The sequence below is a fragment of the Oncorhynchus keta genome, chromosome 5 (assembly GCF_023373465.1).
Source record: "Oncorhynchus keta strain PuntledgeMale-10-30-2019 chromosome 5, Oket_V2, whole genome shotgun sequence".
Classification (NCBI taxonomy): Eukaryota; Metazoa; Chordata; class Actinopteri; order Salmoniformes; family Salmonidae; genus Oncorhynchus; species Oncorhynchus keta.
Window position 1 is genome coordinate 18,851,295 of NC_068425.1, and position 26,705 is coordinate 18,877,999.

Below are 26,705 nucleotides of genomic sequence, written 5' to 3' on the forward strand. Positions count from 1 at the left end.
ACTACACTGACAATACGGTATAATGCAGATAGCTTGACCACGGATAGCTTGATGCAGTGATAGACAGCAGAAAAGAGTTTGGAGCAAACGTTCAAATTCAACCTCTGCGGTCAAATTCAAGTTGATTGCGTTGCACTGGAAAAGTGCAATGGTAAAATGTGTGTGTGTGATTTTACACACTAGTATTTTTTAGTATTTATGATTCAACATTGATAAACAGAACAATATCACAAATAGTGTACTAAAATGTGAAAAGCCTTGTTCATGTCTTTTACATTTATTATTATTATTTTTTTTTTACAGTAGGTGACACTAGTGAGCTGCCTGTGACCAACAATCAGATTATGTACTAAACCTATGACTACGTAGATTTATGAAGACCTAGCTTTCAGCCCATTTACTGAATTATAGAATTTCTCACATCACAAACTGCATCAAATTGTGTATTACGCCCAAAGGGGCAGGGTTAGAGCGTTGGTCCAGTAAGAGGTTGCTGGTTCAAATACCAGCACCGAAAGGTGAAATAATCTGTTGCTGTGCCCTTGAACAAGGCACTTAATCCTAATTGCTCCAGGTGCCGCTGTACAACTCCCTGCGGGTGTCTCACCAAGATGACCAGGTGTACGCAATGAAAAAGCAATAAAAGCTGTCAATTGATTGATTGGTGCTGACGCAAAACTGACAACATAATTTCCTGACCTATTCAGATCAGCTCTATCAGAGCAACTATCAGAAAGTCATATATAACATATGTTGATTAAAAAAAGGCAAACACTGGAGCCATTTTAGAAATTAAATATTTATTCTCTGATACTGGTCAAGATTAATCACTCCACTTTTCACATTATCTTCAGTTTTGAACCTCCTGGGGAAAATGGAAAGAATGAAAGGAAGTTTGTGGAGAGATAAGACCAGTAGACATGAAATAACAAAAACACATAGGCCTATTCATTTTTAATAACTGCCTAATATCCCCCACATATACATGTACACACAGATGTAGGCTCTTAATTTGAGTCAGTTTGCTACAGCAGGAAAATAATCGAGCAGCAACAGGAAATGTGAATTATTATGTGGATTATAATTCATATAAATTATTTTAGAGGTTGATACATTTTTTGCAATGAAAAATCAAGTCTGAAATTTCAAAGTGGAAACTGCAAACTTCAGAAGCATTTTTAAACCTCAAATACACTCCACGTTTTAAATGTCCTGCATTGCAGGAAAGTTATCCTCCAACAGGGTGATCAAATTAAGATCCTACATCTGTACACACTCTCTTACCCCAAAGTGCTCCCAGCCTGTGATCTCTGAGTAGAAGGCGTCTCCAGGACAGGAAGTCTTAACCAGCTGTCTGTGGCCATATAGGGTGAAGTTGCCGACCAGTCGCCCACCTCCCACAGCACAGGATGCCAGACGATCTCTCACCAGCTCCATGGTCTGCTCTGATGGCAAGCTGGAGGTGTAGTCACCGATGAATGACACCCCATAGCCCTTGGAGTTGTAGCCCTTAGTGTGGGCCCCTTGCCAGTGCCACCCACGCCCCTCATAGAGGTACCCGTCAGAGCCTGCCACAAAGCTGGAGGCAAACATCGGCAAGGGATGAGTCATTCATCATGAGTGATTCATCATCAAGTGACATTTTGCTTGGTAAACAACAATTCCCAGAATTGGACAGCTAATTTCTAACCTCTAATTATGAGAGCGACACACACACACACACACACACACATCATGTATACTCAAACTTGACACATTACATATGTAACGGATGTGAAACGGCTAGCTTAGTTAGCGGTGCTCGCTAAATAGCGTTTCAATCGGTGACGTCACTTGCTCAGACACCTTGAAGTAGTGGTTCCCCTTGCTCTGCAAGGGCCGCGGCTTTTGTGGAGCGATGGGTAACGATGCTTCGCGGGTGACTGTTGTTGATGTGTGCAGAGGGTCCCTGGTTCGCGCCCGGGTATGGGCGAGGGGACGGTCTAAAGTTATACTGTTACACGTGATTGTCATTGTCATTTGGTTTCGTTATTTTGTGCTCTGGATATTTGTGTTTTTCCTTGTTGGAACAGAGCTTAATTTTTGAGTAAATTATCTTATTATTACTCATACCTGTGTCCTGCGCCTGACTCCGCCTTATCCATTCACCTAATCGCTGACAATCCTGTTTGCAATAAGGCTGCCAAAAACGTGGGAAAAAATAAACTTTATGTCCTGAAAACAAAGTGTTATGTTTGGGGCAAATCCAACTCAACACATTACTAAGTAACACTCTTCATATTTTCAAGCATGGTCGGTGGCTGCATCATGTTATGGGTATGCTGGTCATTGCCAAGGACTGAGGATTTTTTTTAGGATGAAAAATAATGGAATAGATCCTAGAGGAAAACCTGGTTCAGTCTCCTGAGAGACTACTGAGACACTGGGAGACAAATTCACCATTCAGCTGGACAATAACCTAAAACACAAGGCCAAATATAAACTCAAGTTGCTTACCAAGACGACACTGAATGGTCCTGAGTGACCTAGTTACAGTTTTGAGTTAAATTGGCTTGAAAATCTGTCATTACTTTAAAATGTCTGTCTAGCAATGGTCAACAACCAACTTGACAGAGCTTGAAGATAAAAACAATGTTTTAAAGTGCAAATATTGTACAATCCAGATGTGCAAAGCTCTTAGTGTCACGCCTGCTCCCCCTCCCTGGCGCTCAAAGGCACAAGGCTCCCCAGCATTATGCACTCCTGCCACCATCATTATCGACACCTGTCTTCCCCCTGTCACGTGCATAAGCGATTATTGGACTAACCTGGACTCAATCACCTCTGTCATTACCTCCCCTATATCTGTCTGGTTCCCTGCTCTGTTCCCTGCTTCAGCATTAATTGTCATTTGTCGTTTTGTACCCGTGTGCTGACGCTGTTCTTGTCTTGGTCTTTGTCTGTTTCCTGATTAAATGTTGAATCCCTGTACCTGCTTCTCATCTCCGGAGTCGGTCCTTACACTTAGAGACTTACCCAGAAAGACTCACAGTTGTAATCACTGCCAAAGGTGATTCTAACATGTATTGACTCAAGGGTGTGAATACTTATTGAAATTAGATATATTTGTATTTAATTTTTAAAACATTTGCAAACATTTCTATAAAAACATTTTCACTTTGTCATTATGGGGTATTGTGTGTAGATGGGTGAGATTGTTTTATTTATTTCATTCCTTTTGAATTCAGGCTGTAACACAACTAAATGTGTAATAAGTCAAGGGGCATGAATACTTTCTGAAGGCACTATATCCTAAGACCTGTGTACTACACATACCTGTATCCAATATCGTCCCAGCCCCGGTCATCCTGGTGAAAGCGTTGCATGGACCTCATGTCTGCAGAACACTGCTGAAAGGTGAGACAAGGCTGGCCAGGCTGGTAGGTGTGGTGGATGTACATGGACGAGAGGGGGAGTGACAGGGGGGTGGGGGTGCCCCGGTATGGTGCAGCCCCCCACTGACACCGTGGGATAATAGCTGGACAGTCTAGAGGTAGAGCAATCCAGAGAGAGATTGAGTTAACATGTTTATCCACTCCTTTTTTCAACAATAACACCATGTCTCAATTATTGTTACCATTTGTGCTTTCTTGGATCAAAGTCAAAATTATTCCAATAAATGTTTACCTGTCCTTTTTAGCTTTCCCTGCACTAGAGTAACCCTCTGTATCTCCACTGTCTCCCTCTGCAGTGGGGATTACTTACCCATGTATCTGTGGACAAACTCCTTTATTCCTTCCCTCACCACAGCTGTCAGCTCTTCCTTTTCCTGTGCCAACATCGTGGAGTGGTCGATCAGTCTCCTCTGAAGGACAAGGGATCTCACCACTTGCCTCTGCAGGAGGGGGGGGCTGGCCAGTTCTCTGAAGTTCTCCCTGCGTAGGTGGCTGATCAGACGAGGAGCAGCATCCAGTCCTTCCCCCTCAAGACGATGACAGTAGTACCTCCTCAGTAGGCTGCTCAACTTGAGAAGACGCTGGGACTGAGCTGAGACCTCAATCCCCAGAATCACACCATCCATACCGCCGTTAACCAGGGCATCGGTGGCGAGGGAGGGCTTGTCGGAGAGGGTGAAGACCTGAGGCGAGGTCACGTCATCCCAGCAGCCATCAGGGCCCAGGCGTTGGGAGAGGAGAGAGCTGTGGAAGCGCTGGAAGGACAGACCCAAGTTCCTAGCCAAAGTGAGGGGGTACAGGCCACGGACCTGACACCTCGTCTTAGACACTAGCCCAACTTCAATACCCAGGAGGACTGGGCTCATAGCAACCGTGGTGCCATCAGCAGTAAGGACAACCCCTTCCTCTCTACCTCTCTCTGTCACCTTGTGGCGCATAGCCCTGACAATGAAATCTGAGAGATTGGAGTCCATGACTGGTGCCTCTGAGGTGCTGTCCTCCCTGATAGTGCCCAAGAAGTGCTGCATGAACTCATCTCTGAGACCGGCTGCCCTGCGCAGGCCTCTCAACACATTTACAGGCTCCAGTCCAGGGTTACTGTCTTCTACCTGCTCCAACACTCTGATGAAGTCGTCCATATGCTGGGAGGACGTGACTGAAATCAGAAAACACACTCGTTTGCATTTGATAATATTCAGCATGTAATGCACCCTATATTGCATAAAATAGCATTTTCTTGCAACTTTATTTATTTCACCTTTATTTAACCAGGTATGCAAGTTGAGAACAAGTTCTCATTTACAATTGTGACCTGGCCAAGATAAAGCAAAGCAGTTCGACACATACAACAACACATGGAGTAAAACAAACATACAGTCAATAATACAGTAGAAAAATAAGTCTATATACAATGTGAGAAAATGAGGTGAGATAAGGGAGGTAAAGGCAATAAATAGACCATGGTGGTGAAGTAAATACAATATAGCAATTAAAACACTGGAATGGTAGATTTGCGGTGGAAGAATGTGCAAAGTAGAGATAAATATAATGGGGTGCAAAGGAGCAAAATAAAATAAAAATACAGTAGGGGGAGAGGTAGTTGTTTGGGCTAAATTATACATGGGCTATGTACAGGGGCAGTAATCTGTGAACTGCTCTGACAGCTGGTGCTTAAAGCTAGTGAGGGAGATAAGTGTTTCCAGTTTCAGAGATTTTTGTAGTTCGTTCCAGTAATTGGCAGCAGAGAACTGGAAGGAGAGGCGGCCAAAGGAAGAATTGGTTTTGGGGGTGAACAGAGAGATATACCTGCTGGAGCGCGTGCTACGGTTGGGTGCTGCTATGGTGACCAGCAAGCTGAGATAAGGGGGGACTTTACCTAGCAGGGTCTTGTAGATGACCTGGAGCCAGTGGTTTGGCGACGAATATGAAGCGAGGGCCAGCCAACGATAGTGTCCAGGTCGCAGTGGTGGGTAGTATATGGGGCTTTGGTGACAAAACGGATGGCACTGTGATAGACTACATCCAATTTATTGAGTAGGGTATTGGAGGCTATTTTGTAAATGACATCGCCGAAGTCGAGGATCGGTAGGATGGTCAGTTTTACAAGGGTATGTTTGGCAGCATGAGTGAAGGATGCTTTGTTGCGAAATAGGAAGCCAATTCTAGATTTAACTTTGGATTGGAGATGTTTGATGTGAGTCTGGAAGGAGAGTTTACAGTCTAACCAGACACCTAGGTATTTGTAGTTGTCTACATATTCTAGGTCAGAACCGTCCAGAGTAGTGAGGTTGCATGGGCGGGCAGGTGCAGGCAGCGATCGGTTGAAGAACATGCATTTAGTTTTACTTGTATTTAAGAGCAATTGGAGGCCACGAAGGAGAGTTGTATGGCATTGAAGCTCTGTTAACACAGTGTCCAAAGAAGGGCCAGAAGTATACAGAATGGTGTCGTCTGTGTAGAAGTGGATCAGAGACTCACCAGCAGCAAGAGCGATATCATTGATGTATACAGAGAAGAGAGTCGGTCCAAGAATTGAACCCTGTGGCACCCCCATAGAGACTGCCAGAGGCCCGGACAACAGACCCTCCGATTTGACACAATTAACTCTATCAGAGAAGTAGTTGGTGAACCAGGCGAGGCAATCATTTGAGAAACCAAGGCTATCGAGTCTGCCGATGAGGATGTGGTGATTGACAGAGTCAAAATCCTTGGCCAGGTCAATGAATACACCTGCACAGTATTGTTTCTTATCGATGGCATTTAAGATATCGTTTAGGATATTGAGCGTGGCTGAGGTGCACCCATGACCAGCTCTGAAACCAGATTGCATAGCGGAGAAGGTATGGTGAGATTCGAAATGGTCGGTAATCTGTTTGTTGACTTGGCTTTCGAAGAGCTTAGAACGGCAGGGTAGGATAGATATAGGTCTGTAGCAGTTTGGGTCAATAGTGTCCCCTTTGAAGAGGGGGATGACCGCAGCTGCTTTCCAATCTTTGGGAAACTCAGATGAGTCGAAAGAGAGGTTGAACAGGCTAGTAATAGGGGTTGCAACAATTTCGGCAGATCATTTTAGAAAGAAAGGGTCTTCCTCTAAGTAGCTGTAATGCATTTCCATGCTAACTTTCTTGCTCTCTCTCGAAAAGAGTTTAACTGGTCACGACCTTTAAATAAATAGGAGAAAAGTGAACACAAACAGATTGAGTTACCTTTGGTATCAGTGTGAGCACTGACCAAGACCACAAGAAGGGTCAGACACCATTTCCAGTGCGGTTCCATTGGAGAAATCATTGAGTCTTCGACGCCCTGTGCCCCTGACATGTATTATGCATGGCATCGCCTACATTGAAACATTTATAGGAAGGCAAAGGCATCAAGTGAATTATGCAACCACTGTACAAACAGATACGGTGCTGATGAATTTGAGCTATTTATTGAGGGACATGGTGTGGGAAATTTGCAACTGTTAGGTAAGTGTGTGTGGACATGTGTGTTTGTCCTTCTGGCTCAAGGTCTTTCTGAATTTAAATGTTTACCTTATTGCATTAAACCACTGTCACTATTACAACCTTTAGGTCGGCAATTTATTTTTCCCCCTTCTCCTCAAGTACTTTGCATAGACTGTTGTTTCATAATATCTCAATATTAAACAATATTCTGTTTAAAACTACTGTACAGCAGCATCACATTGTGTGTTGTGTTTAGGTAACAGTCTCTATTTAATCATTGAAAGGTCTGTGACGCATGAGAAGGCAAGCATGTTCTTGTTTCTTTTCCAAATGGCCCTGAAAATACACAGCAAGAACTCAAAGGAAATTCACATGCATAATTTTACCGGAATATTTATTTAAACCATGCAATTGAAATTAGGACATCTTGCATTTTTAAAAACTTTTTCAAGGCATGTCATTTAGATTACACATGTGGCAACCGCTAAATGTCAATGAGCACATGCACTGCTGATGATAGATCAGTGCTTTACTAGAACAAGACACGTGACCAGAACAGGAAGTCACCAACACGGCAGCAGGCTGAAAACATTGAAAGACGGTAAGGGGTTTTAGGTCCTTATATAAGAATAATTAATTAACTAAATAAATATGTTTAGCTTGTTTACAGTGTGAATGACTTTTGGCTGTTTTGTCGTGGAGTGAGTTCGCTAGCTTGCGTGCCAATTTTAGCTAGCTAAATTATCACTAGCTAGCAGCTACATTAGCTGGCTAGTTATGCTAGCATCCAATATACTTTATCTGCCCCTTTCATCTGCGCTATCAGTCACTGTTGTTTTTCCAATGCAGTTAGCTCCTCCTAATTCACGGAATCGTCGTTGACTAATCTCTGCATATGTACTGCAGGTAAAGATTTCCGCAGCCCGCGCATGCGCCGAAGCTGGCCCTCTTGAGGCGCGGCTACCTGAATCCCAAAACAACCCCCATAGGCCTTACTCCTTTCACCTGATTTATGCGCGAGGCACGTGACTACACAGCGAGCTGTGACGAATTCTAGAGGTGTGAGCCATACTTCCGCCCTAAGGCACTTGTTAAGATCTAAAAAATAATAATAATAATAACCTACTAAAATACTAACTTGTTAAGAAGGATATGTAAACATTGTGGTTGAAGATCCTGCCCTCTAGGCTAGTTGAAAGTGTTGCCAGTTATCTATCTATAGCTAATCCTCTCAGATCTTCGCCTGCCTAGGGTAGTGGTGAGGGGTTGATTTGGAATTGAGAGGGCTAGCATATTATCACTTCAGGCTATTTTACTTCTATTTACAGATCATTCTCTTTCAGAAAATGGACACTCGGTTCACGAGAGGAAAGTCAAACATCCTGGAACGGCCTCTAACCCGTCCCAAGACTGAAGTCAGTGTGAGTGCCTTTGCACTGCTCTTCTCTGAGATGGTGCAGTATTGCCAGAGCCGCGTGTACTCTGTGTCCGAGCTCCAGCAACGCTTGGCAGACCTGGGTCAGAGCGTTGGCGCCAGTATGCTGGACGTACTGGTGCTGAGGGAGAAGAATGGGAAGAGGGAGACCAAGGTGCTTAACATACTGCTCTTCGTCAAGGTATGTGCTTGCATGGGCTCAAGGTAGGTAAGTTCATATGTAACAGTCTGATAAGGTGTAACACTTGTCATTATGCCCATGCATAAGTACATGTCTATAATATTCCATTTGCTTCATATAGGTGTCAGTATGGAAAGCCATGTTCGGTAAGGAGGCAGACAAGCTGGAGCAGGCCAACGATGACGACAAGACCTACTACATCATAGAGAAGGAGCCACTGATCAACGCTTACATCTCTGTGCCCAAGGAGAACAGCACACTAAACTGTGCTGCATTCACCGCTGGCATCGTAGAGGCCATTCTCACACACAGTGGCTTCCCTGCCAAGGTCACAGCCCACTGGCACAAGGGCACCACGCTCATGATCAAGTTTGATGAAGCTGTGATAGCCAGAGACAAGGCCCTGGATGGCAGATAGATGAGAGAGTGTTGGTGTACACATGCTAGAATAAGAGAATGATGAAGTTGATCATCATTCTCACTAGGTCTCAATATGCTCTGCCGTGTGAACGAGCCAGTAATGTGAGATATGGACTGAGTGGGTGAGTGGTCTGTCTGTTGACAAGTCTGCATAGGAGTAGTTGAGTTGTGAATATACAGTATATTGAGAAGTGAAACAGGATGTCTATATCACCACATGAGAGTAAATATGAATGAATGATTAGAATGTTAATCCCAATTCTGAGCTATTATATTTATTTGGTCCAAGGAGAGTTCATATGAGACATTTATAAAGGTCAATGTTTCTTGTGAATCTCCTCAGTCAGTCAACCCTTATCTAATGACTTTGACATTCTCACTGACAGTGTATCTTAAACCATCTCTTATGACTGCATAGGACATCATCTCTTGTTTTTGATATCTCAAGACATTTCTGAATCACACAAAGGACCAACACATTGAAAATATGGACTGCAGTATATTACACCAATATGTGCAATGGTTTACCCTCCAACTGAGTTCAACGTGGTGAAATTAAAGACTGTCATTGTGTTCCCGAAACAAATTACATTTTAAGCTATTATTCAAAATGTGAAAGTTATCAGTGGTCCTTTCCACAGAACATTATGTTGGCAAAAATGTAATGACTCAGGGGTTTGTAGGTGTAGTTTTATTTTACACCTTTATTTGTTTATATCTAGACATGTTTGAAATACGTTTACCGTTTATCACCGTGTGTAAGCATTTGAGCAATTAACTGATATTAAAAGACTTGCTGAGTAATTCTAAAGATCCGGTGATCATGAGGAAAATCGATGAATCCAGGGGTGTGTTCAATTTGTTTGAACGTTTGATACGTTCAACAATTTGTACTTAACATTTACATTTTAGTCATTAAGCAAACGCTTTCTCTAAATTTCTTGTACGTTTTTGGACATAGTGTGACGTACATTTGCTCCGTACGGTGGGTGTGCCGGAGTGTAGCTTTAAGAAATTAGTGACATTTAACTATCAATGCAATGGTTGGGGCTAATGGGGGTTGACAAACGCTATCACGAATTTGATATTTTGAGACCAATGACCATTTTCCAGACATGTCACATGGTGATTGTCATGTGAACATTGGAAGCTGCGGCTTTGTGATTGTCTGGAGAGCGCAGCGTACCTATTCTCTTGTAATTTGTTTCCTCAATGTTTAGCTTTCTGACACAGTCCTAAAAGATCATTTCTTAAATTGTATTATTCGTAGGAATTCATGAATGTCCTGCAAAGCATCGCCATGGCATCATCGAACTGTAACTGCATCCAAGACGGTACAGGTTGGTCATGTACTTCAATGTATCACTCTAAACCTATTTTTTTAAGTTAACCAGCATATACCAAACTCGGTCCTCGGGACCACAAGGGGTGTACGTTTTGGTTTTTGCCCTAACACTACAAAATTATTAAAGCTTGATGTTTAGTTGATGATTTGAGTCAGCTGCACCCCTTGGGGTCCCGAGGACCGAGTTTGGTAAACCGAAAGGTGTATAAAACAACTATTTTCATTAGGATAATGTATTTGTTGTATAGTGTTAAATGAGAAGGCTGCATGTCATCTGAGTGCCCGGCATCGCAATATGATCATAATAGGCTAATTGTATATCAATAATGCTTCCATTGCTGTATCATACATAGCCCAAGAATATAACGTCATTAAATGTTATTTTCAGAGGAGAATTGAGTCTGACAGCCAAATAATCAATTTTAACGTGAATCGATCCTCAATTGCGATACGGTTCTGGAAACATTAAGCTTTCTACTTTCATATCACGAAAATAATTTCACAAATGCAAAATATACACTTACTGTACACTGTTTTAACAGTTTCAACCAGCAGTATTTTTCAGTTTCAACACGTTTGTGGCGTCCTTGTTCCCGCACAGGTGTTGGGAGACGCAGATAGCTAATTAGCACAGGTAGTCGCCTCCGAATTCCGTAAACAAACCGAGGTAAAATTGGCATACATAACATCTATAAAATGCCGTTTAAGCTAACGCTACATAAATCAATAACGTTTTCACTGATTTTGACAATCATCAAACTAGGTATGATTTATTCTGTAAATGTCTAGTGTACTTTTACAACCTTTGCTTTGAGTAGAAATTCCAGATTTGATAGAAATACATACATTCTCAAATATTGCATTTTAAATATGAAGAAATCAATAACTAATTCAGTGATTGTCGCAGAAAAGTGAAAATATGCATTTATTTGCAATAACTTTAAAGAAATGTTCATTTCAAGTGCAATTTGTTCTGTATAAAGTTAGACAATGTTTACATAAAGTTGTACAATGTTTACAATCTTAAATTGTATGCCAAATCAATGTTTGTATTTTTAGTGCAACAGTTCCACATTTTAAAGTAGTTACAAGACACAACAGTCATTTATTTATACGTCTCTAATTTAACAGCAAAGAGGCCCCTTCAATTATTTTCTATTATGGCTTTGTTGAAGTCGTTCTTTGTCATCCCCAGACAAGCTGAATGGCACCATCTCCTGAGGTAATAGATTCAACTGTTCAACAGTTTAATACCCTGGTAATTCCCAGAACACATTCTGGAAAGTCTATAGATTCAGTGGTCACTTTATTAGGTACAACCCCTTTTGCATCAGGAACAGCGTGAATTTAAAACTGTTGATGAAACTGGGAAAGAAGATTTTTGCAACTAGAAGGCCAGCATCCTGGAGTCGCCTCTTCACTGTTTGCGGGTACTATTTAATGAAGCTGCCAGTTGAGGACTTGTGAGGCATCTGTTTCTCAAACTAGACACTCAAATGTACTTGTCCTCTTGCTCAGTTTTGCACCTGAGCCTCCCACTCCGCTTTCTTTTCTGGTTAGGGCAAATTTGCACTGTTCTGTGAAGGGAGTAGTACACAGCGTTGTATGAGATCTCTAGTTTCTTGGCAATTTCTCACATGGAATAGCCTTCATTTCTCAGACCAAGAATAGACTGACGAGTTTCAGAAGAAAGTTCTTTGTTTCTGGAAATTTTGAGCCTGTAATCGAATCCACAAATGCTGATGCTCCAGATAAACTAGTCTAAAGAAGGCCAGTTTTGTTGCTTCTTTAACCAGGACAACATTTTTCAGCTGTGCTAACATAATTGCAAAAGCGTTTTCTAATGAACAATTAGCTAACACAACGTGCCATTGGAACACAGGAGTGATGGTTGCTGATAATTGGCTGCTGTATGCCTATGTAGATATTCCATTAACAATCAGCCGTTTCCAGCTACAATAGTAATTTACAACATTAACAATGTCTACATTGTATTTCTGATCAATTTGATGTTATTTTAATGGACAAAAAAGTGAATGAGCTTTTCTTTCAAAAACAAGGAAATGTCTAAGTGACCCCCAAAAATGTAACGGTAGTGTATGTTATGGTTCACTCTTAGTCTTCCTTACAGTATCTCCACTGTGGATTGTCCATGTTGATCCTCTTGGTTGTCTTGGTCCTCTTGATCCATCCACCTGTCTTCTTTGTTAGTAAGGCCTGACCCCTTCATCCTGTAGTTTCTTCCTGTAATTTAATTTAATATGACTGAAGATGCAGAATTTTATGCCAGGCCCCTTCTAATAGGGTATAATAGACTCGTTAGAACTTTGACCACATGCCCTATATCAAATCAAAACTGGAATTTTTACTAAAAACAGAAGTTGTAAAAGTATGCTAGACATTTATAGAATAAATCATACCTAGTTTGATGATTCTGTGACAATTGGTGAATTAGTTATTGATTTTTACTTCTGTACTTCTGTTGACCTTCCGCCGGCTGTCCGCCGGCTGTCCGCCGGCTGTCCGTCGGCTGTCTGAATATAAAACCAACTTTACCTCAGTCGAAAACAAGCACTTTAACATGGAAATATGGCAGAGTGGGAACCCTATAAAGATGTATTAATTGAACTTTTTTGTTTTTGGAAAATTCTTTGTTGATATGGAAATGAAGTTCCATGTCTCCAAAACCCTGTCCCTTGCAAGTCCTATTTGCTTTTAGAAGGAGCTTCAGGGCTCTGTCAGAGCCTTGGACCGCCCCAGCAAACAAACGTTCCCACAACTTTAGAGAAGTTAAGTCTCTTTAGTTCATGAACTAACTTTTTCATAGGAATGTTCCCGTGATGTGCAAGGAATGATTCCAAGAGACCATCCCCCTTAATGTCAAATATAACTTGGTTGCCATGCTCTCCAGAATTTGAGATATTAATGTTCTTGAAACGTTCCATAAACATTGGGCTCCCGAGTGGCGCAGCATTCTAAGGCACTGCATCTCAGGGCTAGAGGCGTCACTACAGACCTTGGTTCGATCCCGGCCTGTATCACAACCGGCGGTGATCGGGAGTCCCATAGGGCGGTGCACAATTGGCCCAGCGTTGTCAGTGTTTGGCCGGGGTAGGCTGTCATTGTCAAATAAAAATGTGTTCTTAACTGACTTGCCTAGTTAAACAAATAACTGTGTCCAGTTTTTTGAAGGTTAGGAGAATATTCCATCAATTTTTATTTTATTATTTATTTTTATTCCCCCCCAAACATACACAGAACATGGTTGCGGCAGCGTAGCCTAGTGGTTAGAGCGTTGGACTAGTAACAGGAAGGTTGCGAGTTCAAACCCCCGAGCTGACAAGGTACAAATCTGTCGTTCTGCCCCTGAACAGGCAGTTAACCCACTGTTCCCAGGCCGTCATTGAAAATAAGAATATGTTCTTAACTGACTTGCCTGGTTAAATAAAGGTTAAAAAAATTTTTTTGAAATGTTGTCAGATCATAAGTTAATGTTCTAGACGGGTGTCATGGGAACGTTGCAAGAACATTTCTGTATCAGTTGTCAGGACATCGGCTGATAATTTACAGAGATTTAATGTTGGTGGGGCATGTTAAACTGTTTTAATGATATTCCTGAATCACTATGATCAATAAAATAGTTTTTTTCTTGTGTACTTTTTAACAAAGGTGATATTTACTTCAAATTGCAGTCGCCCTATTGCTTAAGCCTATCAAGTTGTTTCATCTATATAAATGCTAGATGAAGGAGGGGTTAGGGTTTTTTCTGGACAGGGCCTATTGGCCTAACTATACTGGCCCATTAAGCACATGCCTAAGAGATATCATTATTGGGACAGTGGTTAGGGCATTCGTCATTGGTAATGGAGACCTGGGTTCCAGACCTGCTAGGAGAGTCACCCTACTTTCTAATTCTTAGCAGTATATACTGAGTGTACAAAACATTAGGAACATTATGATCCTCATATTCAGTTGCACCTGCTTCTGCCCTCAGAACAGTCCCAGTTCGTTTGGGCATGGACTCTACAGGGATGCTCGAACATTTTGACTCCAATGCTTCCCACAGTTGTGTCAAGGTGAGTGGATGTCCTTTGGGTGGTGGACCATTTTTTGATGCACACGGGAAACTGTTGAGCGTGGAAAAACCCAGCAGCTTTGCAGTTCTTGACACTCAACCAGTGCACCTGGCATCTACTACCATACCCTGTTCAAAGGCACTTAAATCTTTTGTCTTGCACATGAATGTCACAAATAAAATCCATGTCTCAAGGCTTAAAAATCCTTCTTTAACCTGTATTTGGCATATGTGACAAATACAATTTGATTTGAGATGTAGGTGAGGAGACAACGCCTTTGAGTGAACGCCTTTGAGTGAAATGCTTACTTACAAGCCCTTAACCAACAATGCTTTAAGAAGTTAAGAAAAAATAAGTGTTAAGTAAATTGAAAATAAAAGTAACATAGTTAAACAGCTGCAGTAAAATAACAAGCGTTGCTATATACAGGGGGTAACGGTACAGAGTCAATGTGCGGGGGCACCGGTTATTTGGGCTAGTTAAGGTAATATGTACATGCAGGTAGAGTTAAAGTGACTATGCATAGATTATAAACAGAGAGTAGCAGCAGTGTAAAAAGAGGGGTCTGGGTAGCCCATCTACACTGATTTGAAGTAGAGTTAACAGGTGACATCAATAATGGATCATAACTTTCACCTGGTCAGTCTGTCATGGAAAGAGCAGGTGTTCCTAATGTTTTTCATGCTCAGTGTATGTTAATGTCATTATTTGACAAGTTACAACACACCTACAGTATAATTGGGCCCTTTCCTGTCCAGAGAAAACCCTACCCCCTCCTCCCTAGGCACTTGTGTAGATCTGAAACAACTTGATAGGTGTAAGGCTGGAAGTAATTGGGTGAATGCACTTTGAGGTATATCTCAGCTCTGTTAAAAGTACACTCAATTTTTTTAATTGATCATAGAGATTCAGGAAAACAGGTTAACATGCCTAACCAACATTAGACAACTACATTACATTTACATTTAAGTCATTTAGCAGACGCTCTTATCCAGAGCGACTTACAAATTGGTGCATTCACCTTATGACATCCAGTAGAACAGTCACTTTACAATAGTGCATCTAAATCTTAAAGGGGGGTGAGAAGGATTACTTATCCTATCCTAGGTATTCCTTAAAGAGGTGGGGTTTCAGGTGTCTCCGGAAGGTGGTGATTGACTCCGCTGTCCTGGCGTCGTGAGGGAGTTTGTTCCACCATTGGGGGCCAGAGCAGCGAACAGTTTTGACTGGGCTGAGCGGGAACTGTACTTCCTCAGTGGTAGGGAGGCGAGCAGGCCAGAGGTGGATGAACGCAGTGCCCTTGTTTGGGTGTAGGGCCTGATCAGAGCCTGGAGGTACTGAGGTGCCGTTCCCCTCACAGCTCCGTAGGCAAGCACCATGGTCTTGTAGCGGATGCGAGCTTCAACTGGAAGCCAGTGGAGAGAGCGGAGGAGCGGGGTGACGTGAGAGAACTTGGGAAGGTTGAACACCAGACGGGCTGCGGCGTTCTGGATGAGTTGTAGGGGTTTAATGGCACAGGTAGGGAGCCCAGCCAACAGCGAGTTGCAGTAATCCAGACGGGAGATGACAAGTGCCTGGATTAGGACCTGCGCCGCTTCCTGTGTGAGGCAGGGTCGTACTCTGCGGATGTTGTAGAGCATGAACCTACAGGAACGGGCCACCGCCTTGCTGTTAGTTGAGAACGACAGGGTGTTGTCCAGGATCACGCCAAGGTTCTTAGCGCTCTGGGAGGAGGCCACAATGGAGTTGTCAACCGTGATGGCGAGATCATGGAACGGGCAGTCCTTCCCGGGAGGAAGAGCAGCTCCGTCTTGCCGAGGTTCAGCTTGAGGTGGTGATCCGTCATCCACACTGATATGTCTGCCAGACATGCAGAGATGCGATTCGCCACCTGGTCATCAGAAGGGGGAAAGGAGAAGATTAATTGTGTGTCGTCTGCATAGCAATGATAGGAGAGACCATGTGAGGTTATGACAGCCAAGTGACTTGGTGTATAGCGAGAATAGGAGAGGGCCTAGAACAGAGCCCTGGGGGACACCAGTGGTGAGAGCGCGTGGTGAGGAGACAGATTCTCGCCACGCCACCTGGTAGGAGCGACCTGTCAGGTAGGACGCAATCCAAGCGTGGGCCGCGCCGGAGATGCCCAACTCGGAGAGGGTGGAGAGGAGGATCTGATGGTTCACAGTATCGAAGGCAGCCGATAGGTCTAGAAGGATGAGAGCAGAGGAGAGAGAGTTAGCTTTAGCAGTGCGGAGCGCCTCCGTGATACAGAGAAGAGCAGTCTCAGTTGAATGACTAGTCTTGAAACCTGACTGATTTGGATCAAGAAGGTCATTCAGAGAGAGATAGCGGGAGAGCTGGCCAAGGACGGCACGTTCAAGAGTTTTGGAGAGAAAAGAAAGAAGGGATACTGGTCTGTAGTTGTTGACATCGGAGGGATCGAGTGTAGGTTTTTTCAGAAGGGGTGCAACTCTCGCTCTCTTGAAGACGGAAGGGACGTAGCCAGCGGTCAGGGATGAGTTGATGAGCGAGGTGAGGTAAGGGAGAAGGTCTCCGGAAATGGTCTGAAGAAGAGAGGAGGGGATAGGGTCAAGCGGGCAGGTTGTTGGGCGGCCGGCCGTCACAAGACGCGAGATTTCATCTGGAGAGAGAGGGGAGAAAGAGGTCAGAGCACAGGGTAGGGCAGTGTGAGCAGAACCAGCGGTGCCGTTTGACTCAGCAAACGAGGATCGGATGTCGTCGACCTTCTTTTCAAAATGGTTGACGAAGTCATCTGCAGAGAGGGAGGAGGAGGGGGGGGGAGGATTCAGGAGGGAGGAGAAGGTGGCAAAGAGCTTCCTAGGGTTAGAGGCAGATGCTTGGAATTTAGAGTGGTAGAAAATGGCTTTAGCAGCAGAGACGGAGGAGGAAAATGTAGAGAGGAGGGAGTGAAAGGATGCCATGTCCGCAGGGAGGCGAGTTTTCCTCCATTTCCGCTCGGCTGCCCGGGGCCCTGAAAACCCTGAAAATGCCGAAATAAATAGCCCCAAATCAGTGATGAGACTAGTCAGATTAACCAATACAGGTATTTCAGTTTATAAAAAAATGGATACCTTATATATATAACTATTCAAACCCTTTGCTATGAGACTTAAATTGAGCTCAGGTGCATCCTGTTTCCATTGGTCATCCTTGACCTGCTTCTCCAACTTGATCGGAGTCCACCTGTGGTAAATGAAATTGATTTGACACACCAGTATATATATATGGTCCCACAGTTGGCAGTTCATGTCAGAGCAAAAATCAAGCAATCAGGCTGAAGGAATCGTCCATACAGCTCGTGACAGGTTTGTGTCGAGGCATAGATCTGGGGAAGGGTACCAAAACATTTCTGCAGCATTGAAGGTCCCCAAGAACACCACCATAGCCTCCATCATTCTTAAATTGGAATAGAGGAATACTTATGTAAATGGGATTTTAAAAAAAATAAAACATTTACAAAATGTGTTTGCTTTGTCAATATGGGTTATTTTGGGTAGATTGAGGGGGAAAAAACAATTTAATCAATTTTAGAATAAGGCTAACAAAACAATGTGGGAAAAGTCAAGGGGTCTCTACTTTCTTATTGAATGGGCTGTATCATACCTACTGATCCAATGCATGCTTGAATTACATAATTATAGTAAAATTATACCACATCGCTTTCCCACTTCCTCTTTTTCAGCAGCAATATCAAGCTTATGAGTGCTCTTTTCAAATAGGCCTTCCCTATGTTGTATGTAAGTAGCAGCAGTGAGCTGCTTCTCGCCTGTGAGCTGTTCTCGCCTGTGAGCAGCTACAGGTCCGATGACCTCAGTGGCAAGAACCCCCGGGTCACCGGTCTGGTAGGCTCAGAGCTCAGGCAACAGGAGGAGGAGGCACTGCGGAGGAAGCTCAAGTACTTTTTCATGAGCCCCTGTGACAAGTACCACGCCAAGGACCGCAAGCCCTTTAAACTGGTTCTGCAGTTGCTCAAGATCCTCATTGTCACTGTACAGGTTAGCCTTTACTGAACTGAAGAATTGGTATTCATGATGGGCTTCTGTTGATTTTCATTGTTTTAACTTTTAATCCCCTGTCACTCCCTTCTCTAGTTAGTCCTGTTTGGCTTGAGTAACCAGATGGTGGTGACATTCAAGGAAGAGAACACAGCATCCTTCAAACACCTTTTCCTTAAAGACTACCGGGATGGCTCTTCAATGGCAATCCACACACAGAGTGAACTCTATAGCCATATTTATTATGCTGTAGATCAGGTACTAGTATCTCAGTACGCAACACTAAATGGAGACCTGCAGATGAGTGACTTCTCAACCCTCTCATTGTGTTCTATGTAAAGCCTTGTGTTTTTAAATAATATTTTGTCTTCCTTGTCTTGCTATTAGTATAACTGTATGTTACCTATTCCATTCATCATCCTTTCTATTTTCTTTTCCTCAGTTCCTGGCTCTACCACAGACATCACTAGGGCGGTATGCATATGTGTGGGGTGAGGCTGTGAATGGGAGTGCCCTCTCTCTGTGCCAGCGGTACTACAAGAGGGGCATCATCGACCCCATCAACGACACCTTTGACATCGACCCCGAAGTTATCACCGGTACCCTGGCCGCATTCTCCTTTTTTTCCCCTGTTCATTAATTTATCTATCAAATTCCCCCTCCAGGTATTTCATATCAATCTGTCGGTCTTGTTTTTTTAAAATCCACTGCCAATTGTCTTTGGCCCGTTAGGAAGTAACTGTTAGTGAGTCAAAGCTCCACATATGGCAAGATTTGCCCTCTAACCGTGCCCTACTTTCAGTGCTGAGAATAGATCCTGTCCATAAAAGCATTAACCATATAAGTGCTATTTCCACTAACATCAGCAAAATAATAGAAAGCTGGCCAAATGGACGTCTTCTATTCGATTCACCTGCTGATTTCACAAAGCTAGTTAGTTAGCACACTGTTTTTTATGTGTTTTGGCAACGGACCATTGTTTGAAATGTTATCAAAAGCGGTTGAGTCAAGGTTGGCAACTAAACAGAAGTAGTTAAGATAACCTAGTATTTCAAAATGTTGAAGTTGTGAAAGTATTTTCCATTGGCTTTGGAAAAAAAGTGAATAACAGAATACTTGCAAGTGTCAAATGTACACTGGGTGTAGAAAATATTAGGAAGACCAGCTCTTTCCATGACAGACTGACTGGGGGAATCCAGGTGAAGCTATGATCTCTTATTGATGTTACTTGTTTAATCCACTTCAAGCAGTGTAGATGAAGGGGAGGATAAATGGATTGTGTATGTGTACCATTCAGAGGGTGAATGGGCAAGACAAAAGATTGAAGTGCCTTTGAACGGGGTATGGTAGTAGATGCCAAGCACACCGGTTTGTGTCAAGAACTGCAACGCTGCTGGGTTTTTCATGCTCAACAGTTTACCGTGTGTATCAAGAATGGTCCACCACCCAAAGGACATCCAGCCAACGTGACACAGCTGGTGGGGGGGGGGGGGGGGTGCATCACAATATTAGGAAGTTGTTCCTAATGTTTGGTATACTCCGTGTATATGGTTCTGGAAATAAATCTTCTGGATTTCTGTTTTTGTTCCTACTCCCTCTCAACTTGCTTTTATTCCATCCTTCTGTCTTTTTCAGATTGCATTGGTGTAGACTCACTACCAGACCCCCCTCCTCCTGATTACAGTGACTACAAGAACTTCATTCTCCAGTTTCACAAGTGAGACACACAATGGGCTCCCTCTCCCCCTTTTATTCTTGCATGCAATTTCTCATAGGGTTTTGAATCCCATTTTTGTAATTTTGTCAGTCCTTATGTTAATATATTGCTTATGGTAATGCTTATGTAACTCGAGTTGTTTCAGCATTACATATCAACATGGAACATTACTGGGTAATATCACTTCTCTATTGAGATTACATGCATTCCTCTTACTGGATCTTGTCTCTCGTCTTCTTCTTCTTGGTCTCCAGGCTGATCAATGTGACCATTCAGTTCCAGCTGAAGGCAATAAACATCCAGACCATCATCAACAATGGGATTCCTGACTGCTACACCTTTGCTATTATGGTGAAATTACCTACCAATTTCCCCTGAACAGCCCAGTTTCCCCTGTATGCATTTCAATTGTGGCCGCCACACATGTTTTAAGTGTCAACATAAGCGTGTAAATACAGATATCATGTATGTAGAATATATATAACGGCGCAATATATTTAAAAATAAGATCATCTTTGAGAACTAACAATCACCAAAAAGAAACTAGGCAGTCATGGCATGTGGCTCCCCCTGATTTTGTTATAATTTGAGTCACTCCGATGGCATAAGAACACAGCATAAACCATGGCGAAATATGTAGAATTGGAGGAAATTAGCTTTAAAACAGCAAAATTGTCTCCGCAGCCAAGAGGAGGGCCTCTAAAACCACGCCATTGGCCATGCCCACTAGTACGCCACACCCCTTCGCCCAACTTTGCCACCTCTGCTGAAAAAATTCCTATGGGAAGCACTGCTGCCCCATACAGCCCACTGTATCTTAGACAGCCCACTGTATCTTAGCTGTTATAAAGCCAGGGTTTGTGTTGTAGCTACGTTTAGTGTGTGTATTGTGGTTGCTGTCAGGTTGTCCTGGATAACAAGGCTCACAGCGGCAGAGTGAAGATCAGCCTGCTCAACCATGCCTCCATCAAGAAGTGCAAAGACCCCAACGTGTGGGGGATAATGGTGAGAGAGCGTGGGATGGGGGGGTACTGACATTTTTGATGGGGAGGTAAAGCTTGAGATTGATTCACTTCTTTCCTGCTGTTCCTTAGTAGCTGTTTGCCTCTTCCTTCCCTTCACTCCCTAGCTTAATTAATTCAAACACCCCTTCTCTCTTCTTCCTCCAATAGCGGAGAACTATGCACGGGAGGCTTTTGACTTGCTGGTGGCCATAGTGTGTCTGCTGTCCCTGCTGCTGTGTGGTCGCTCCAGCCTTAGAGGAGTCATCCTACAACATGTAAGACCAAGGCTGAGCCCCAAAAGTCTAAAACGTTGTTACATTGTAATTATTTGAATAAAAATATAAATGCAACAATGGGATGGCACATCGCTGCAGAATGCTATGGAGTCATGCTGGTTAAGTTTGCCTTGAATTCTAAATTAATCACAGTGTCCCCAGCAAAGCACCCCCACACCACCACCTCCATGCTTCACGGTTGGAACCACACATGTGGAGATCATCCGTTCACCTACTCTGCGTCTCACAAAGACACAGCTGGAACCAAAAATCTCAAATTTGTACTCCTCAGACCAAAGGACATATTTCCACCATTGCTTGTTTATTGGCCCAAGCAAGTCACTTCTTCTTTTTCATGTCCTTCAGTAGTGGTTTCTTTGCAGCAATTCGACCATGAAGGCCTGATTTCACGGAGTCACCTCAACATCAAATGTTCAGAGATGTCTCTTACTTGAGTTCTGTGAAGCATTTATTTGGGCTGCGATTTTTGAGGTGCAGTTAACTCAAATGAATTTATCATCTGCAGCAGGGATAACTCTGTCTTTTCCTGTGGCTTTCATCATGAGAGCCAGTTTCATCATAGTGCTTGATGGTTTATGCGACTGCACTTGAAGAAACTTTCAAAGTTCTTGACGTTTTCCGCATTGACTGACCTTCATGTCTTAAAGTAATGATAGACTGTTTCTCTTTGTGTAGTTGAGCTGTTCTTGCCATAATATGGACTTGGTCTTTTACCAAATAGGGCTATCTTCTGTGTACCACCCTACCTTGTCACCACACAACTGATTGGCTCAAACGCATTAAGAAGGAAAGAAATTCCACAAATTAACTTTTAACAATGCACACCTGTTCATTGAAATGCATTCCAGGTGACTACCTAATGAAGCTGCTTGAGAGAAGGCCAAGAGTGTTCAAAACTGTCAAGGCAAAGGCTTGCTACTTTGAAGAATTTCAAATATAAAAGATATTCTGATTTGTCTAACACTTAAAAAAAACACATTTTTGGTTACTACATGATTCCATATGTGTTATTTCATAGTTTTGATGTCGTCATTATTATTATACAATGTAGAAAATAGTAAAAATAAAGAAAAACCCTGGAATGAGTAGGTCAACTTGCGACCCCATTTTCATATCAATCAATCAAATGTATTTATGAAGCCCTTTTTACATTAGCCAATGTCACAAAGTGCTATACAGAAACCCAGCCTAAAACCACAAACGGCAAGCAATGCCGTTGTAGAAGCACGGTTGAAAAAATCCCAAGAAAGGCCGGAACCTAGGAAGAAACCTAGAGGGGAACCAGGCTCTGAGGGCTGGCCAGTCCTCTTCTGGCTGTGCCAGGTGGAGATTATAACAGTACATGGCCAAGTTGTTAAAATGTTCATAGATGACCAGCAGGGTCAAATAATAATAATCACAGTGGTTGTGCAACAGGTCAGCACCTCCGGAGTAAATGTCAGTTGGCTTTTCATAGCTGATCATTCTGAGTTAGAGACAGCAGGTGTGGTAGAGCGAGAGAGTCGAAAACAGCAGATCTGGAACAAGGTAACACGTACGGTGAACAGGTCAAGGTTCCTTAGCCACAGGCAGAACAGTTGAAACTGTAGCACGACCAGGTGGACTGGGGACAGCAAGGCCATATCAGGCGACCTAGTTTGGGAACCGCTGGTATATTCTGTTCATCTGTCTGTCCCGTCTCTGTGTGTTTCTGACAGGAGTATGTCCAGTTCTTCAGACACAGACTGAATCACAGTGTGTGCTGGGCAGACAGGATGGAGTTCATTAATGGCTGGTTCATCCTGCTCATCAGCAGTGACCTGCTCACCATCACCGGCAGCTTCATCAAGATTGGCATAGAGTCCAAGGTAATACAGAACAATGCATTGCTTTTAGTTTCATATCTTTCCAGGCCTCCACCAGTCACCCCACTGTTAGAATTAGACAGCAAATAATATAATTATTAATACAAATTATTTAATTGACTCTGTCCTTCAGAACATGTCATTGTATGATGTGTGTGGGATTTTGCTCGGTACCTCCACTCTGCTGGTGTGGGTGGGAGTCCTCCGCTACCTTAGTTACTTCCAGAAGTACAATGTGAGTGAGTCACACAAAAAAATGCACACATTGACATTTAAGTTGAATGGCTTTCTGAGGAGATTTTGCGTCACTTGCCGCCTCTTTTTCTTTTTCCATGTGTAAATCAGTCTTACATTTTCTCTTTTCCTCATTCTCAGATCCTGATTGTGACGCTGCGGGCTGCCTTCCCTCATGTAATCCGCTTCTGCCTCTGTGTAGCTGCCATATACCTGGGTTATTGCTTCTGTGGCTGGATCGTGCTGGGTCCTTACCATACCAAGGTATTTGATCATGGACAGGATGCACACACATGTATTTGTGTATTCTTAATGAATAATAAAAATATCACAAATTGCTAAAACTGTGAAAAATAAATGTGTTCTAATACACCAACTCAACCTCTCTGTCCCCGCAGTTCCGCTCTCTGTCCATGGTCTCAGAGTGCCTGTTTTCTCTGATCAACGGGGACGATATGTTTGTGACGTTTGCTGAGATGCAGAAGAGTGGCACGCTGGTGTGGGTGTTCAGCCAGGTCTACCTCTACACCTTCATCTCCCTCTTCATCTACATGGTGCTCTCCCTCTTCATTGCTCTCATCACTGGAGCCTACGATGCCATCCTGGTACTGTGGGAGGGGAGGAATGAAGGATGAGGGGACTGATAGAAGGGGAGGATGAGGGTTGGCAGGTGGAATGAGTGAATGGGGAAATGCAGGACAGATGATTTAGTGACACTACAATAAAAGATTGAGTGTTGATGAGTGCCATATGGGGAAAAAGGGTGCAATGTACAGGAAGTAGGATGGAAGAGGATTCTTTACAGTAGTTTTATCAAAGCACTCTGTCTCTCTACAGGCCCAAACCCAGGAGCCGATGCACATCACAGACCTGCATGCTTTCATAGCAGAGTGTACTGATACACCTTGCTCTGGAAAGTTCAGTGGCCCAGAGGCATCCTCCTGTTCATTCCTCTGCTGGTGTGTGTGTGTGTGTGTGTGTGTGTGTGTGTGTGTGTGTGTGTGTGATTCAGGGTTTGATGTTTTTGTAATCTCAATTCCATTGACATAAATTGTTCAATTCTCCATTTCACATCCACCAGTGGGAGGATGTCTTCTAGGTGATATGACCTTAGACTACACTGTCCTCTGTAGGATGTGCCACGTCGGTGCATTTAAATTCAGACTGGTACAGTATGTTACTAACTGTTGTAGATTGCACATTAATATTTAACACGCCAATTCATTGGGTTTTTATAGCTAACAAGTTACATTCATATGGCTAGCACATTCTGCTAGCTAATTCATGACTGTAATACAGCAATATAGCTAGCTGTCCTTTCAGAGAGAACTGATTTTGCACAACATACTGTATATCTGAATGTTTTACTTAATATGAGTTGTATTTATGCTGCAGTTTTGATTTATATTGTTGATAAGCCTTTGTTGAATTGGGTCTGCATGACCCTATGACCCTATGACTGAAGGACGGCAATGGTTTAATTGTGCTTTACTGTGCCTGGGGGCCCTGAACGTTATGATTGTCCTCTGAATTATGTTTATGACAGAGACGCACACAAACAGACAGGCTTAAACGTGCACACCGTTATGTACTGTATTTTTAGGGAAGGCTACTCACTCTTTGGTCCTTTATTCCCTTCTCCTCCTCTGGATGGGATGACGACATGTTCAAGGACAGGACCTGCAGCCATAGTTAGTCATCAATATGTATGAAGATTTGTAAGCGATCAAAAGGAAGGGAAGAGTTGGACAAATAGAGAAATCATTGATGCCTACCCAGAGTGCACTGTTTCTGGTGAAGTTGTTCTTCCATTACATGTTTTCCAAAAAATATTTATTCAAGTATGTGTTGGTGACCAGAAATGTAAATTTTTTCTCCATTCTTTGAATGTTTTTACTTAGTACATTTTATCTTGCTTGAAATGATCAGGTATGCATATACAATGATCAGGTATGCATATACAATGATCAGGTATGCATATACAATGAATGATCAGGTATGCATATACAATGATCAGGTATGCATATACAATGATCAGGTATGCATATACAATGATCAGGTATGCATATACAATGATCAGGTATGCATATACAATGATCAGGTATGCATATACAATGAATGATCAGGTATGCATATACAATGATCAGGTATGCATATACGATGAGTCGTGACATGCTGCGCCACTGTGCTGCATGTCACTAATAATCACTAATAATTTTAGTATGGCCAAATTGCTCAACGTCTACATTTTGGATGAGCGTCTCGCTTGTACATATTTTTTTGTTACTTTTTTTAAAAGCCGTTCTCGAGCCGTTCTCGTTTCATGCACTTTTCATTCAGTACATTGCATTCCTTTCTGTCTATTGCCAGTAAACCACCTCCAATTAAAACTATTGAAAAGCATGCTCTTTTACTTCTACCAAGCTGAAGTCCTATTTTCTGGTGATGTGGTCCATGTTACTGTTTTTCTGCTCTCTCGTCAAGGACATTTTACATTTAGTCCTCTTCATGGTCACTGAGGCAGAACAACCATTTCCTTTTGTTAATTATACCGGTTGAGTGCTCGACCTCAGTGCTCGACATATTCAATCAATCCCTATCCCAGTCTGCTGTGCCCACATGCTTCAAGAGGGCCACCATAGTTCCTGTTCCCAAGAAATCTAAGGTAACTGAGCTAAATCACTTCTGTCATCATGAAGTGCTTTGAGAGATGAGTCAAGGATCATATCACCTCCACCCTACCTGATACCCTAGACCCACTCCAATTTGCTTACCGCCCCAATAGGTCCACAGGTGACGCAATCACACTGCACACTGCCCTAACCCATCTGGAAAAGAGGAATACCTATGTAAGAATGCTGTTCATCGACTACAGCTCAGCATTTAAGGCCATAGTACCCTCCAAACTCGTCATTAAGCTCGAGACACTGGGTTTCGACCCCGCCCTGTGCAACTGGGTCCTGCACTTGACGGGCTGCCCCCAGGTGGTGCGGGTAGGAAACATCTCCACCCCTCTGATCCTCAACACTGGGGCCCCACAAGGGTGCGTTCTGAGCCCTCTCCTGTACTCCCTGTTCACCCATGACGCCTCCAACTCGATCATCAAGTTTGCAGATGACACTACAGTGATAGGCTTGATCGCCAGCAATGACGAGACTGCCTACAGCGAGAAGGTGAGGGCCCTCGGAGTGTGGTGTCAGGAAAATAACCTCACACTCAACGGCAACAAAACAAACGAGATGAGTGTGGACTTCAGG

At 43.1% G+C, this 26,705-nt stretch overlaps 3 protein-coding genes across 6 annotated transcripts; 2 read left to right on the forward strand and 1 right to left on the reverse strand.

Moving 5' to 3' along the window:
- Nucleotides 1–780: 780 nt before the first annotated feature.
- On the reverse strand, nt 781–6,819 carry LOC118384622 (N-acetylmuramoyl-L-alanine amidase-like). The gene is made up of 5 exons (XM_035771306.2): nt 6,641–6,819; nt 3,745–4,590; nt 3,316–3,526; nt 1,285–1,579; nt 781–865 (listed from the first exon to the last, which is right to left on the reverse strand). The coding sequence occupies exons 1-5, from the start codon at nt 6,750–6,752 to the stop codon at nt 851–853; spliced, it is 1,479 nt and encodes a 492-aa protein (XP_035627199.1). The 5' UTR covers nt 6,753–6,819; the 3' UTR covers nt 781–850.
- A 515-nt stretch (nt 6,820–7,334) lies between these two features.
- On the forward strand, nt 7,335–9,720 carry LOC118384639 (trafficking protein particle complex subunit 5-like). Of its 4 annotated transcripts, none has more exons than XM_052518941.1 (4): nt 7,356–7,481; nt 7,787–7,939; nt 8,209–8,496; nt 8,618–9,720. In XM_052518941.1, exons 3-4 carry the CDS (start codon nt 8,227–8,229, stop codon nt 8,912–8,914), a joined length of 567 nt encoding a protein of 188 aa, XP_052374901.1. In that variant the 5' UTR covers nt 7,356–7,481; nt 7,787–7,939; nt 8,209–8,226; the 3' UTR covers nt 8,915–9,720. The 4 variants fall into 4 exon arrangements, with proteins under 4 accessions (XP_035627230.1, XP_035627228.1, XP_052374901.1 ...); XM_035771336.2 differs by having other exon boundaries at nt 7,357–7,481; nt 8,224–8,496; XM_035771337.2 differs by lacking the exon at nt 7,787–7,939 and having other exon boundaries at nt 7,335–7,481.
- An 8,413-nt stretch (nt 9,721–18,133) lies between these two features.
- LOC118384643 (mucolipin-1-like) lies at nt 18,134–25,730 on the forward strand. The gene is made up of 14 exons (XM_052518943.1): nt 18,134–18,353; nt 18,450–18,611; nt 18,796–18,952; nt 19,989–20,070; nt 20,325–20,421; nt 20,974–21,085; nt 21,243–21,349; nt 23,068–23,217; nt 23,348–23,449; nt 23,590–23,712; nt 23,847–24,053; nt 24,286–25,398; nt 25,445–25,528; nt 25,575–25,730. The coding sequence occupies exons 1-12, from the start codon at nt 18,264–18,266 to the stop codon at nt 24,496–24,498; spliced, it is 1,602 nt and encodes a 533-aa protein (XP_052374903.1). The 5' UTR covers nt 18,134–18,263; the 3' UTR covers nt 24,499–25,398; nt 25,445–25,528; nt 25,575–25,730.
- The last annotated feature ends 975 nt before the right edge of the window (nt 25,731–26,705 follow it).